This window comes from Akebia trifoliata, chromosome 3 (assembly GCF_017979445.1).
Source record: "Akebia trifoliata isolate Shusen 1 chromosome 3, ASM1797944v1, whole genome shotgun sequence".
NCBI lineage: Eukaryota > Viridiplantae > Streptophyta > Magnoliopsida > Ranunculales > Lardizabalaceae > Akebia > Akebia trifoliata.
Genome location: NC_141377.1, coordinates 44,451,934 through 44,467,719, shown reverse-complemented (window position 1 = coordinate 44,467,719; position 15,786 = coordinate 44,451,934). Strand labels below are relative to the sequence as shown.

Genomic DNA, 15,786 nt, shown 5'->3' with positions numbered 1-15,786 from the left:
AGATCACAAGCAGAGGGTAATATTGCTATGGCTACGGTTGTAACCTTTTAAATATAATAGGATTGAAAATGGAGGTTTCCAAGCAAAGTATAATACAATTGAGAAAGTATTGCAAAACTATGTTGGAAATCACTTCTTTATCAACATTTTTGCACAGTAACTATCATACAAATAAAGCACCATGATCTACTGGTGATGGAGCAATAGTTGGCAACAATTCTCTGAGCTTTGTATTCCGTCTTATAGTCAAAAAAATGAAGGTGGTAGAGCTCTCTTCCTTGAAGTGCAAGTGTTATGGCCCTCTTGTTGCTTCTTTTGGAACCACAGATCAATTCCTATTCCTCGTATTTCCACATGGACACACGAGATCGGGAACTTCCACGTTCCAGATGCCCTCCTGCAGCCATATTGGAGTCATACAGTTGGAGCTGTCTTCTAACCCATGGAGGATCTGTTGGACTCAACCACAGGGCTTCACCACTATCCTTGTGACGAAAATCTGGTTGCCTTGGATTGACCTTGTCCCGCCTGTTGTCCCACCATTCATATGGGTTCACAAAGAACACCTGCCATAAGTGCATCCGACCCTTCTTCTTATCCAGATCTGTAAAAATGACGATTTTTATGAAATAAAAATAAGTAAAAAAAACTCTCTCGAGAAAGTAAATAGTTATTGAGATCAACAAAAGTATTTCTTCCTTAATTTTCTAATTTATAATGTTATTGAATTGATAATTCACAATTTGCAAGTATCAATCATCAACCTCCAAATAACATAGGCAGTATCAGACGTAACAATCTGATTGATGCAAATCTTAATCCTGACCAACCTAACAGAATTGTTTTTTCAACAAGTAGGATAATAGATAGGATTTGAATTACAGGATTAACAGTTGTCCTTACATTATGCTAAAATATCTAGAAACTGCAGTCGTAGATCCTGTATGGAAGTCTAGAAAACTGTTCCTAGTAAATTTTTTCTAGGATTCACAAAGCCTTAAATAAAATATATTATATGGAACTTGTTTGAAATTGAATCAGACAGTTCAAATTGGTTACAGTACTAGTCAACTAGATCGACCTCAAATTGATTCCTTAAGCCAATTCAATATGGTTAAACTTATTTCTCTAAGCCATGACAAACTCCAACTGATCGTATTTAGCATTGAATCTTATGGGCAAATATATTAACTAGACAAATTGGAAAAACAACCACATAAGGATTCCAACCCTGGCACATGGACCAGCCAACATAAACGCCACATAATTCCAGGAGCAAAGATGGAAGGTAATTTCCCTGTAACATAAGAACAAAAAACTTACAAGAGATTGGAATTGTTCCCTCTTCTTTAGGCACTGATTGCTCAGATTTCTGACTATTTTGGCATTTACCAGTCCGTGCGACATAGTTCAATTCCTCTGCAGTTACCTGGAAAGAATAGAACAAATAAAAATTCAATTACCATGTCAAAGAAATCTAGAAATGTATTAGCATAGTTAGAGGATGTGTCTCCAAAAGAAGTGATCAAATTTGTTATTTGAATATTTTAGTTTACACCTAAATTATTTGTCAAACCCACTCAACTAGACCAATGTATCTGCTATAAATCTAGTTCATGCATAAAACATTCATGGCTCAATCAAATGATTATTAATATTAATGGCAGCTGGGTGTGATAAGAGTATGAAAAATAAAATTGAAACTTTAATAAAATACAGAACACAAAAAGGTGGGCCAGAAACAATGGAATTGTCATACAAACGGATTTATCACTATCAGTTGTTTTGAAATTCAGGTTGGAGGGCCACTGTGTTATGTCTTCTCAACAAAGCCTGAAAACCATTGAGTCCGACTAGCCTTACAAACACAGTGAGGAAAAAAAGCTTAGTAAGGCCTTTTTCCTCTCTATCTTAGTAAGCAAGTGTCCATTGCTTATAAAGACAGGGTTAAAAGTGTCCATTATAAGGCATAATGATGGGCCGGCATTGCCGTTGTGACCATTTGTAATGGTGAACCCCATGTTATGTAACATCAAAAATGTCTTTCAGAAAAGAAAAAAAAGACGATGAAGAAGAAGAAGAAGAAGAAGAAGAAAAAAGAAATGAAAGTTTAAATGTATATATGCACTATAATGACCATTATTCTTGCAATAAATAAAAAAAATAAACAAGCCCAAAATAACACCATTGCTTTAATTCTATTTATTTATTTTTGAAATCTTACGGTAAAATAACATTTTGGGCAAAAACAAAACCACAATGATAGCCATCATAATGAAAATGTACAGTGATGAAACCAGTTTTCCTTTTCCTTTTTCTCTAAAATGAATTAACATTAATCACATTGATCATGTACTCTGGTAATTTGGGTTGCTATTCAACTCAAAGGTCCCTTCATGAGCCACAAATCACAAGATTACAATCTAGAAGATCTATTGTACTACAAGATGATATGTTTGTGGCCATGCTTCCTTATTGGAATTAAATGAAGTTGTCGTGCCGGAGATCTTCAGACATCTTGATACTTCGTATCCATGCCACAGTCAAGCTAACAGTGCCAGGAAGTACATCATTCACCAACAAGAGCATGAAAAACAAGCATAAAACTTGATGATATGGCAGATTTTAATCATTATAAAATTAAGTCCAGCTAAAAAGAGGGATTTCCAAAGGTATTTAGCCCTGCAACATGTATGAAGGTATGTCTCAAAGGTAAATGCAAACCTTGTAAAATGTTTCGAGCTTTCCACTTTCATTGGCCTTTCTATATGAACTTAAACAACCTGAAACATAAATAAAATCATTTTGTTTCAAATGTCTGTAAGCTATTTCAGCCATCTTGTTCCGCATCATCAGTAAAATCCTGTTGAAATATTATAATGTGAGCCTTCTTACCAACAGAAATATCCTGATTAAAAAGATAAGAAGAGAACATAGTTGAAAATTGGCATTCACACACAAAAAAGCCAACTCTTGTGTGTAGTGAAAGATACTTGTGGGAATAAATTGACAAGTTCCAAATGAATCGTAGTTCAAGTTAAGGATATGCACTGATGAATTCATGGCATGATAAAAAACCAGGAAAATCAGAAATCTTGACAAGAGAGCACCATGCATGGACTCCAGACTTATGTATCAATTTTACTCGAAAGCCTTCAGCATGGAAAATAAGTACTAGGTAGGAACTAGGGCCATTCATCAAGTTGAGTATTTTTTTTTTTTTTTTAAACGAATTGTTCTCCTATAAAACCATATTCACCCAACCCATTAATGAAACATTGAAGCAATGTAACATGCATTAAAAACTAGTCCATTAAATCTTAATTTATTAAGATATTATGTTTTAATCTATTATTAATATACTTTTCAAACAGGAATTGATGCTAGCTTATCTAAACTCATTAACATTGCATACTTAACTTGAATGCTTAACAAAATATTATAACCCATTGACACCCTCCCTTTCCCTCTCTTTATCATTAATGAATCAATTTTATACTGAGTTAAATCTCCATAAATAAAAATTTAGGGCATTCAGATCAATGACATACAATAACAAAACAACAATCATAAAAATAAATAAAAAAATCATACCTGAACGTGCGGTTCGAACCATGGGAGGATCTCACTTCGAGTAGAGTATAAAAATCAAATCCGCTTTTTGTGATCTTCACGGGAAAGACTACTGATCCGATTAAACTAACCAAATTGCGAGGCCGATCCCGTAATTTCACCTTCGTTGGGCGCTGGAATTGGAGCTTATGCCTGTAAACCAAGCTCTCCTCACATTCAGGGTTTCTAGAAAATTGACCTGAAAATCTAGGGTTTGGAACTGAAGATGACGAGAAGCAGACGAGTTTCTGGAGAAAAGAGAGAGAATTCACCATATAGGGAGGAGGAGAAACGAGACTCCGCCATGATTTCTGAAACAAAATTAGGGTTTTCATCGCTCTTGGACGAGAGATCTCCAGCGACTGCATGAGAACTTCACGAAGAAATTCGAAGACGATAGATTTGGCGGCATTTCTTTCGTCTGAAATTTTTTTTTTGCCCTTTTTCAAATCGTCTCGTTTGAGTCAGTGAGTCGCGTTGAAAATCATGATTAGGGTTTCATTAAAGATCCGTACTCCAGTGAGCCAATTTACTAGGCCATGTTCTTTTGGGCTCAAGGAACAAGTATTTTTTTGTTTTTTCTACTTTTAAATCAAAAAATAAGGTAAATGATGTTCATTTTAATTTTTTTGATTCCTGCGATTTTCAATTGAAGCACAAAAGTGACTCTTAAAAGAAGTTGTCTTGAAGAAAGTCAAAAACATAAAATGACTCAAGTATAGTTACTAAAATATTCTTCATCTTTAATTAAATTTATAATCAAATTTAACCTTGAAAAATCAAATTTTCAATCAAACTTAACCTTAATAAATAAAAAAGAATTATCAAAATACCCTTCATCTTCCAAAATACTCTTAATTTTTATCAAAATATCTTTCATCTTTAATCAAATTTTTAACTAAACTTAATCTTAAAAAATAAAAGTGAATTACTAAAATACCATTTATCTTTATCAAAATACTCTTCATCTTTCAAAATACCCTTCATCTTTAATCAAATTTTCAACCAAACTTAATCTAAAAAAATAAAAAAGAATTACAAAAATACCCTTCATATTTACTATCAATATCAAACGTAATTCATCATCACTACTTTATTAGTAAAACACCTTTCATTTTTATCTGGATGTTGAATTGTGTATTATGCAAGTGTTTTTTTTATCATATGTTCATTTTTCAAAGGAGATAATATCAAAATTTTGATAGAATCATAAAATTTATAAATTTATTTAAATTCAAAATAATTTTTTATTTATAATTTTTTAATATAAATTTATTATATTTATATATATTTAGTGTAATTATATATTTATTAAGATATTCTTCTCATTTTTGTGCATTCTAAGTGTATTATCAACATTAAGGGTATTCTGGTTATTTTACCAGAATCCAACAATAAAAAATTGTTAAATGAACATCAATTTCTAACTTATGTGCTTTTGTAACGAACAAGTTTCTACTGGATATGGCTTTTCAAACTCTGGGTTTCTGCTTCTTCCAAAAGTCAATTTCTGGAGTTGGAACAGACTTCTATAAAGAACAGATCCTAAATGACTACATGAGCCAATTTGCTAAAAATTAGAAGCATTTTGCCACTAATGTTGTATTACAATTGTATTCGAGCTTTTATATCAAAAACGTGTAATATCTCCAAAAACGTGTAATGTCTCCAAAATCATATGAAAGAAAATCCAATTGATAGTTTGATAATACTGAACTCATTAAAAATTGGTTTACGATAAAATAAAAAAGTAGGGACTTGTTTCTCATTCTTAGCAAAAACAAAACAAACAAACAAAAATTTTATGTTTTTGAAAGAAAAAATAAATGAGATTTTCATATTTTGCACTAAAATAATATTTTTGCATCTCTCTCTCTCTCTCTCTCTCTCTCTATATATATATATATATATATATACATCACACCCCTAGAATAGGGTTAGTCAACTTAGATTTTATTATAAATTTTGAAATTAATTACAGGTAAACAAATGATATTTTGGATTTCAAAAGTCACTTTAAATAATACTTTAAGAAAGATATACATGGGGGAATGTAGGCATCAAAATTTTGAGAATACTTTTAAAATTTTTACAAATCAAGAGAAAGTCCTTCAAAGTTCTAAATGGACCCACACATCCAAATTGGGTCCATTTGTTGGGAATATGCCTTTTAAGACTTGGATTTTAGGTTTTCACATATAAAGTCCATGATTCAAGAAAGTCCAAGTGATCCATATTAAAAGGTTCTACATCCAAAGGATAAGTGAAATCCACAAAAACCCATAAAATCCTCAAAATTGAAATTAGACGAAGTTAAAGCCTACTAAGTCAGAGGCATAGTTGAAAAGTTTATTTACTTTAAGTCTATAAATATCAAAACCTTCCTCCTTTGAATAAATCCCTTGATCAATTTCTCTCAAAAAACAACAACTCTTCTTCTAAAGAAGAAAAATCTCTCAAACCTTCATCCAAAGAAGAAACAAGATTGGTCTTTAATTCAAGAAAATTTCAAACCTAAAAGCTCTTCTCCAAAAATCAAGAAAATTTTCTCAGCCAATCAAGTGTGAAGTTCGTAAATAAGAAAATCTCAAAAAAAAAAAAAAAAAATTATAGAGAATATTAACCTAAAAATCATTCTTCAAAAGCCAATAAATCCTTCTCAAATGATTAAGCGCAAAACTCAGAAAGAATAAAATCTACAAAAAAAAAAAAAAAACCCTCTAAAGATCAAGCCTAAGCCCTTATTCAAAAACCAATAAATTCTTCTAAGCCGATCAAATGTGAAACTTGAAAATAATTAATAAAAATCCACTACAGAGGATCAAACACATCAAGCCATCATATATGAATCAAAGCAACATTCTCAACGAATCAGGCGCGAAGCTCAAGGAAAAGAAAGCTACACACCATCATTTTTTTTATTTGACTATTAATCAAAGGATAACATTTTGTTGAACAAGAATATTGAGATTTGTATCACTATTATTCCTCAAAATTGATTATAAAAAAAAATAAAAAATAATTGTCTTAGAGCAACTCCAACACAAATAGACATATATGGTTGGCATTTTATTGTGGCGGGTGATTTTGCTAAATCAAGGGGTATTCACTCCAATAGTTCAAGCAAAAATGAATCTCTAGAAATCCAGTTAAGTAAAATGTTCACAACTACCATCATTTTTTACAACTTACAAGTATATATATATAGAGAGAGATAGAGAGAGAGAGAGAGGAGAGAGAGAGAGAGAGAGAAAACTCACTCTCTTCTTTTGCATCTCCAACTTTCTCTCTCTAGAATGTTTAAAATAGAAAGCCAAAGCCCGAGTGTGTTGGAGTGCTTTTGAAGGGTTCTAACTCTATAAAATGACAGTTGGGAGAGGATATAGGGCTCGAGCCCTAGTGTGTTGGAGTTGAATTTGTTAATTTATGCGTCTCGATTTAGATCATGAAATTTGTTGTCGATAGGGATTTCTTTCTAAATACTCTTAACTTTTGGATGAGACTTGATGGTCTAGTTGGGAAATCATCAAGATCAAACATTCAAATTGTCTTCGTTTCTCATAACCCACTTACTTATTCTCATAAGTCGAAAGTGATAAAATCACTTTACTAAAGTGGAAGAAGATTAAATCACTTGATTTTGACTATAGTTGTTCGTGAAATGAAATTTGTTTTTATCATAAAGTGAAGGAGAAACCAAACTTTTTTTAGCTTACGGTTTAGGAGATGAGGCTAAATTGATCGACCTTTGATCTTTGTCGAGATCAACCTTTTTCAACCATCGAGATCAACGATCGTTGATTTCGTGCCTAAACATAAATCGTTGACATAGATGATATATAAAATTTTCATGTTTTGAAATAAATATTTTTACTATCTAGGTTGTTAAGCTATTGCCTAGAAGCCTGGATGCATTTAAAAAGAAGTCCTTACTACAATGTCCATTAAGTAATTTTCTTTAGTATTTTTTGATGATCTTGTTTTAATAATATGAACCAATTGTAGGGTTTGCAATGGGTCTAATAAATAAATGCTTACCTAATTCATCCGGCTCGAGTTATTCAAGTACAAATACATTTTTTTTATCCTATTAAGAACTCGAGTAAACTTACCTATACTTATTTTATCAAAATCTTTTTAGGGTTGGATATGCATCATACCCGATCCAAATATCTATTTATGCCAATTGAAAAAATGATAAATTCACGATAAGGTATATATATTACCTTAAATTATGGTTCATCCATCCTCCTCATCATGAGGTATATTTTTTATATAACTGACTTGAATATTTGCCTGAAATTCATGTACAAATTAGATTTTGAAATCTTTTAAAAAGTTGAGTAGATAATCGAATACGACTATTCTTAACAAAATCAGATAACTTACCTAATATGGATATTCAGATACAAAATCAACTACAAATACTAATATATGCTTCATCCGATCCATATCTTGGGAACTCTAACCAAATGCTCGCACTAACTAACATTTTTCTAGTTATGATGAAATGATACTAGGTGTCTTTGAAAGTGGGAGTTAATCAGAGTTAGAGTTAGAGTTGGAATTGGTGGAGTTAGTTATAACTCCACGAATAAACTCTACTATTTAGTTTATGTAAAAATTTAACTTAGGAGTTGTAAAAAAAATTGTTCAGTTGGTTTTCCATGTACGATGAAACATAGATTCTTCCATGTATGATGAAACATAAACTCTTATAATCCATTTTTTTAAAAATAAAATGTCTCCACAAACAAATACCCAAGGATCCAATTATTGGATCCATGTCCAATCTCCTTGCTTCCACACTAATAATCTCAACTCAATCCGAGACCAAACCTGACACTGATTGTACTAATGGGAAATGTTTTTGCTCACAGAAATCTAGGATCCACCACTCACGTATGTAACCACGTGTATTGAATGGCATTTCTAATTTACAAAAGTACCCTTATTAGTTATCAAACTACCCTTGTATGCTTGAGGAATCTGTGAGATAAAAAAAAATGAGCCGTACTAATTTAAAGACCATTTGATCGCATGAAATTTAAAAGGAAAAATTATTAAAAGAAGATTACAAATATTTTAATATTTATAAAAAAAATTCCATTTTTTTAAAAATGATCCAAAATGATTTAAATCAAGCATTTTAGTAACTCGCAGGACTAGCCAACATTTTAATGTTATTTATACATTATTTTACCCAAAAATGCTCTTCAAAGGATTAAAATATTGGACTGTCCAGCGCTTTAATAACTTGCTTTAACACCGTCATGAAGAATAACACTTTAAAATGAGATTATGTAGCCTCTTAAGTAATTTTAATTTAAAAAAAATAGTTTTTTAATAATAAATATTAAATAAAAGTAATTTCCCCAATTTAAAATTCACGAAAAATTGATAGAGAAAAATGGGGAGAGTGGAAAAATAAAAATTTGGTGTTTAATCGGGTTTGTGATCCATCCAAATCCTAATCCGATCCATTGACCTGTTTCGATCCTAACATGTGTTTCGAACCATTCTATTGGCAACCCATCCCCAAGACATAACCCTGGGATCACTGTCGTTCGCGAGAGAGAGAGAGAGAGAGAGAGAGATATGGGGAGAGGGTGGTGGGCTGTAAGTGGAGGGTTGAGAAGGGTGGTGGCGATTAACTCTACTACTGCTTCATTTTCATCATCATCATCATTGGCCTCATACCATACGATACAGGCGATTCCAAGAGAATACACAGGAAACAGAGTGTCCTCAAAGGACAGAGCACAAGGCAGAATCCCCACAGTAGTCTTCTCTCGTGACCAACAAGATCCAACCAGACCTGTTTCAAGAAAACAGCTTCTCACCACTGAGAGAAAGCAGATCAAATCTATCCTCAAGACCGTACAACTCCCTTTCTTTTGTTCCACAACTTTTAATCTCCAGATTCGTGCTGGTTCTGGCTCTTCTCACCTACTTGATTCCGGAACTGTTCTTCCCATCAAGGCAAGCATGAAAGAAATTCCTCATGTCTTGTCTTAGCGTTCTGATTCACATTGGGATTGATTTTGTTCATCTTCTACTATTTATTGCAGGTTCATAGGGACCCCGAGACAGGTCAAATCTTTAACCTGGTTTTCATGTGGGCTGATGGAAGTTCGGACTTGATTGTCGATGTGCCAATCGTTTTAAAAGGAGAGGACCTATGCCCAGGGCTTAAGAAAGGTTGAGGTTTTTTTCCCTCTGTATTTAATCTCATACGTACGAAATGTGTTTGAATAAATGCTAGTCATGGATAGCTTGCATTTTTGTGATGATTTGGATTAAAAAATTAATAATTGTGCTTTTAGCCCTACCAATGCAAGAAATTCTTTTGCTTAATCTAATGCATTGGTTGTGTTTGTGTGGAGCTTTGTATGTTAGTGCATTTTATAATATGACACTTTCTTTATCACATTATTTCCAAGTAAGTGGTCTAATGTAATACTTGGCTGCCCTTGATGAGGAGTTGAAATATAGTTCATAGATGTTTTTCGCATTTGAAGTTTGACGAGTATGTATGCAAAAAATCCGAATCCACCTCAAGGAATCACTGAATCAGAACTTGAGTGATGTATTTCTTAGGAACTGCCAATCAATTACAAACATACAACATATACATATATATATATATAGAAAAGAGAGAATCTGAGAGATTTTTAAGGGGTTTGTTGAATCCAGTGTAGTGACATCATCCCCAGGCTCCACTCCACAAGAGTCATTCACTATAGATCACCTGTTTACATGATTGTTTCCTGTTACATTAGAGCCTCATCACTTCCCTTTCCCATATCTCCTTTTTCAATGTATCTCCACCCTTTAAATAGATAAAGCAGTTAACCTAAAAGGAATATTCATCCTTTCCCCAATGGTAATTCTCCCTAGTGAAAGAATCCTTTCTTTTCCTGACTATCTTTATGATCAAATCCAATAATGCCACGTGGTTCAGTGGATGCACCTGATGTAGATATCGAGATACATGCCAACATGATCCTTTCAACCTGTACTTGATCATATCTGCATCGGGATTCTAACTATTTGGTTCCATATGAACTGTCCAGGGTGCTAGTGATTTTATCTCCAACAAGGAACAAGTATGTAGAGGTGATTTACTGATAAGTTAAGCCTCCAAAAGACAACACTCTTGTCTTTGCCAATTCTCCTTTTCTAAGTGCTGGTGCAAGAAACTCAAATCCCAAAGTTGGATTCTCAGTCGAATGTTAATTGGAATCACATAAAAATCAATAAAAGGTAAAAAGTGAATCTTTATATCCTTACGACTATTAATTTGATCTTTTTTCCCATGTAACCTTCGATCTATATCTTGTTCCTTGATTTCCTCTGATCATGAAGATCATTCTATGATCTCTGTCATTAGTTTTAGATATGCCCTCTTTAGTTTCCTTTCTTGAAGACTCCTATTCTCGTTACATACACTTAAAATTCTCTATTGATAGGTATCTTTCTCTTTACTGTTACTCATATGCATTCATCCTTCTCATTGCTTATGATGGGATACTTCCTCAATCTGGGATACTGATGAATGCATGATGACTAGGAAATTTCTTGTTTCTTATGATGGGGTAATGAGTGTCTTGAGGCTATATTTGATGGTCCTGATGTTTTATTGTTTTATGCTTCCACAAGGTATACCCCAGAATAGGGTTTCTTAAGGCTACGGATGTCAAAATCGATTTAGTTTTTGTGAGGATGTTCCAAAATGGTTTGTGTGATTTTCTTTGAAGTAAGTTGGTCCTGATTTGGGTGTCTTAAAAGCCATTTGATTCCCCTGTGGTTCTTAACAGATGGAAATCGAAGAGTTCTTGAATCAAAATGTGTTAATTCTCCAAAACCCAGTATCTCATCTTGTTGTCTACTGAGATCAAGTTGAATTGTTCGAGTCATCTCATCTAATGAGTCAAACTGTTTAATTGGCTTATTTATATATTTATACATTTTAAATTGGCCTTGCTCTTCACTGTCAACAAGCAAGTGATCATAGGTAGGTAGGGAGTAATGGTGCATGTTGGTTATTGAGACGTGGGAGTGCATGTTCTCTGAGCAAAGATCAACTAATCATCAATCGAAGGGCTTAACAATCAAGAGAAAGTCCAAAATGGCCTTTCTTCAAAATTAGGTGTTGACGACACGCATAGTGTGTTTATGTTTTGTAATGCAAGCAAATCTTAGCCAACAATTAGAGATCCTCTTCTTCTGAAATCAAGCGTTCTTCAATAACTTCTCTCTCATCTTCACAGGTGCCTCTCTCTTGATTTCTTGAGCTTTGTTATCCCCATAAATCTATTTTCAGCTATATTTTTGTACTGTGGTTATAGATCGCAGAAGAGACCAAGACAACTTGGATCTCAGATGTGTCAATATGATAGACAATTCACGTTTATTATTTTGCTCGGTTGCTTCCGACACCAAGACAAATCTCCCAAAGTTATCTTGGCTTTGGGTGAGTTCAAAACCATGTTTTTTTATTAAATCTAGAGTTTTCTGATGATGTTGGACGATGGTATCATCACTTGAACTTCGGACCTTTGGCTTCAAGTGTTGAAGTTGCTTCCATTAAAGCAACCAAGTGATGAAGTTCGGATCCTAGAGTTTTAAGAATAGGGGTCATGATTTGTATCATTTTTATAGCAATGAATTTAGATTATCTAATTCTCTGTTTACTATCGTAGCCAATGTTTACCAAGATAGGCTGCCATCTTGCAGCTACTTGATTTGAAGTGCATTTGGTTTTGTTTTCTGCTAGCAAATTCTATGGAATTCTAATGGCTTGCAACTACTATTATGTAAATAAGAAACAATTTACCTTGGCCTATGTGATTGTTCTCATATTTGCTTCTGTTTCTATTGAACTTTCCTTTTGAATTTTCTCCAAAATCTTAAACATAAGATTATTTGGTGGTTCCTGTTTTGCAACACCCAACCTTTTCATATTTTTTTCTCGGTGCAACACCTAAACATTGATTGTGTTCTGTCATGCCTATACTGCAATGTAAATGCTTTCTAACTTTCCTCCATTAAATTTAAATTAATTTAGCATCCCTTAGTGTTTTCTCTTTTAAGCTTAATTGCAGTGTACTATTTATCTTTCATGGGAAACAGGGGGATATCTGAACCTGATGAGAAAAAGTCTAAAATACCAGTGTCCAGTTGAGCACATTCCTTCGAAAATCGAGTTGGACGTGAGCAACCTAGACATTGGTGATAAAGTGTTAGTGCATGATATCAAGGTTCATCCGTCCTTGAAGCTTTTACGTAGGAACAAGAACATGCCCTTATGTAAGGTTGCAGCAACACAGTCAGAGCACTTGGAACCTTTAATGGTCTAGATAAGTCAAATATCTGCAGTTTTCATTAACGTAGTGGTTCGCAGTAAGTGTTTGTGAGTAGAACCGCTTTTGCTCCATTCTATGTGTGGAGATTTTGTTTCTTGGTATAGATATTAGTTATAATAAACAGTATTGCTAGCGACAATGGCTATTTAATGAATTGCAGAAGCATCTATGGATGTCTAAGCATTATATTTAAGGTTCTGAATGTAGGGTACTCAGCAAAAAAAAAAACAGGAAAAAAAGTTTGAATATGCTTCCTAGCTTTTCTTTTGTTAGTCTTCTTACCTCATGTTTGATTTGAAAACATGTTGGGGAAAATCCTTCCCCAATATTGCCTTCACATTGGTAAGCTTCGACTTATTTGGCAATTTTCCATTTTTCTTGACTGTTTCCAATGTCTCCATGTGCTAAAGATTGGTAAATTGGATAAATTGCACGGCATTATTGTTGACTTGTGAAAAATGATTCATGTTCCCAACCACAATATTTTGGTCAAGATCATGTACTGGCGAATAAGATTTTGCCCATCAAAAAGAGCAAAAAGAAAGAAAGAGATGCAAGGGTGCTTCGATTTCCACTTTTACCCAACTGTCTTACCTGCGATCTTTCCTTTCGAATTACATGGGCCCCTCTCTTGCAAACATTCCGACAAACAAGTCAGATTAAAATTTGACAGAGTCTAGGTTCTAATTAATGAAGATTTCCTTTCTTCCAGAGTGCACATCCTATTTCCAGGTTTCTGGGGTTCATGGGTGTATCATTTAATTGCCTGGTTTTATCTTTTGTCTAGTTTACATCACATGAGTTGACATACATCGAAGACGACTCCTGACAATTATAGAGATTAGTCCTTTTGGACGCTTGTCCAAAATCGTGCATCAGCATTATTGGTCCATGTCACCATGTGTATCATCACATCTTTTGATAGTCGGTTTGTCGCCTCTTGATGGTTGTCATTTGTATCGATCCCAAATCCAGGCTTTTGGATATTGGTGTCTATGCCCCAAGATACTGGTCGGAGCTTTATTACGAAAACTATGACACCTGACTTCCAGCAACTGCTTTTAGGTTTCGTGATACTAATCACAGAAGACAATGGCTCTAAATATCTCATTTCACTTTAAATTGTTCAACAATTTTGAATTAGAGAAGGGTCATCATAAACCCTTTAAGAAATCTTTAGTTTGAGTTCCCTACATATTGTTTTAAGTCTCATTGATGTTCCCCTACAACATCCTTGGAAATTAATAAATATGTTTCTCAATATCTTGCATTTGGGGATGATATATCCCCGTTGTTCTCAGTGCTAGCAAATCAAGGTAGCGAGAAGATGACAAATGTTAGAAAAATGGTTTTTGAAAATTTTGTCAACAAATCCTTAAGAGCTGTTTTTACTCTCTTTCTTTCGTTCATTTTAGCTTATTGTGGTATCCCCACCCTTCAGGTGAGACTAATCCCATGGTCTTGGACTTTGAAGGGTGACTCCAAGGAATTCATTGCTTTGTGGGGTTTGAACACTTGACCTACCCTTCCTGATGAGCCCTAAGAGCTGTTTACCTATGCATGTGATATCCAGAAGGAATGTACCTATTGGTTATGTTGACTCGATCAAATCCATGCTTAAACTAGTCTAAATAAGTCTAACCAAAAACTAGGAGACGAAACTGTGCTTGTACCAAGAGACCAGAGAGCACTCAATTCTAATCTTTCTCACGATCGATGGCTCTATGAATCCTTTGGATCTCAGCTTCAAAACAAACAAACAAAAAAAATCCACCAAAGCAATCCCCAAGTGACCCCTCAAAATATCACCAAAACCACCTCAATCACCACGAACAAATTCGTACAATTTTTGTCTTAAAAATTGAATTGAAAGGACAAGGGACCCCAACAAATATGAGATTATAGTTGTTAAAATCAAGAGTCGTGATAATATGACTCCCCCATCACAGAACCACAAATCATTTGCCTTGGAATGTGTAAAAAAAAGATTTATAATTATATATATCCCGAGGCAAATGATCTACCATTCTGTGATGGGGGGTGTGTGTCAAAAAGAGTTGTCAGAAAATCATTACACTAAAATCAATGTTGAAGTGACATAACCACGTGTCTTCTAATTTTTGATTTCATAGCTAAACAGTTCGAAATTAGAACATGGGCAGTGAATCATTTTCAAGCAACACTAAACAGATATCATTTCAGATAATTTAGTGGCACAGTGAATCATATTCAACACAATGATCACTATCACAAATAAAATTCAATTTATTCTAAATTTTTAATTAAATAAAGTATTTGTCAAAAATAATGACATAAATGGTCAATCCAATTTTTTGTTGTTTTTTTTAATCCAAATTCTAATTAAGAGGAATATTCTCAAAATTAGAAGAATCATCGAACATTATATTTTACATGGCCCAACATGACATGATCATCACGTTGGTGGTAATTTGACCAACTCTTTACTATAGTTTGGTCCTCAACATTTAAACCCCCACAAATCACGAAGATCATCCTATGGCCCACAGCCTCTATATGACTTCTTCAAAATGACAATTATTATCCTTCCAATAACCAAAAGAAAAAGTCAGCTGGATTGAGCTTTAAATTTGTTGGATTTCTTTTTGTTCCTTACTCCGTGTAGCCGACGTTAATCACAATAGAGTAAAAAATTACAGTGTGTTGGACTCGTTCTTTAATCCTTCATATGTTACACGACGTAAGACAGAATGGGGTTTTCTACGCACATGGCGCAAGTTAGATAACGTTAGGGTGAAGTCACGTAGATGTAGTCCGACACAAGGTA

The 15,786-nt window shown here is 33.8% G+C and overlaps 2 protein-coding genes across 3 annotated transcripts; one reads left to right on the top strand and one right to left on the bottom strand.

Moving 5' to 3' along the window:
• Positions 1-22: 22 nt before the first annotated feature.
• On the bottom strand, positions 23-4,113 carry LOC147407239 (protein OSB1, mitochondrial-like). 2 transcript variants are annotated; one of them, XM_086435710.1, is made up of 4 exons: positions 3,595-4,113; positions 2,725-2,863; positions 1,324-1,429; positions 23-604 (listed from the first exon to the last, which is right to left on the bottom strand). In XM_086435710.1, exons 1-4 carry the CDS (start codon positions 3,978-3,980, stop codon positions 336-338), a joined length of 900 nt encoding a protein of 299 aa, XP_086291836.1. In that variant the 5' UTR covers positions 3,981-4,113; the 3' UTR covers positions 23-335. The 2 variants fall into 2 exon arrangements, with proteins under 2 accessions (XP_086291836.1, XP_086291837.1); XM_086435711.1 differs by having other exon boundaries at positions 2,725-2,783; positions 3,595-3,758.
• A 5,052-nt stretch (positions 4,114-9,165) lies between these two features.
• On the top strand, positions 9,166-13,166 carry LOC147407238 (Ribosomal protein L25/Gln-tRNA synthetase, anti-codon-binding domain-containing protein). The gene is made up of 3 exons (XM_086435705.1): positions 9,166-9,594; positions 9,684-9,813; positions 12,748-13,166. Exons 1-3 carry the CDS (start codon positions 9,211-9,213, stop codon positions 12,972-12,974), a joined length of 741 nt encoding a protein of 246 aa, XP_086291831.1. The 5' UTR covers positions 9,166-9,210; the 3' UTR covers positions 12,975-13,166.
• Positions 13,167-15,786: the final 2,620 nt, after the last annotated feature.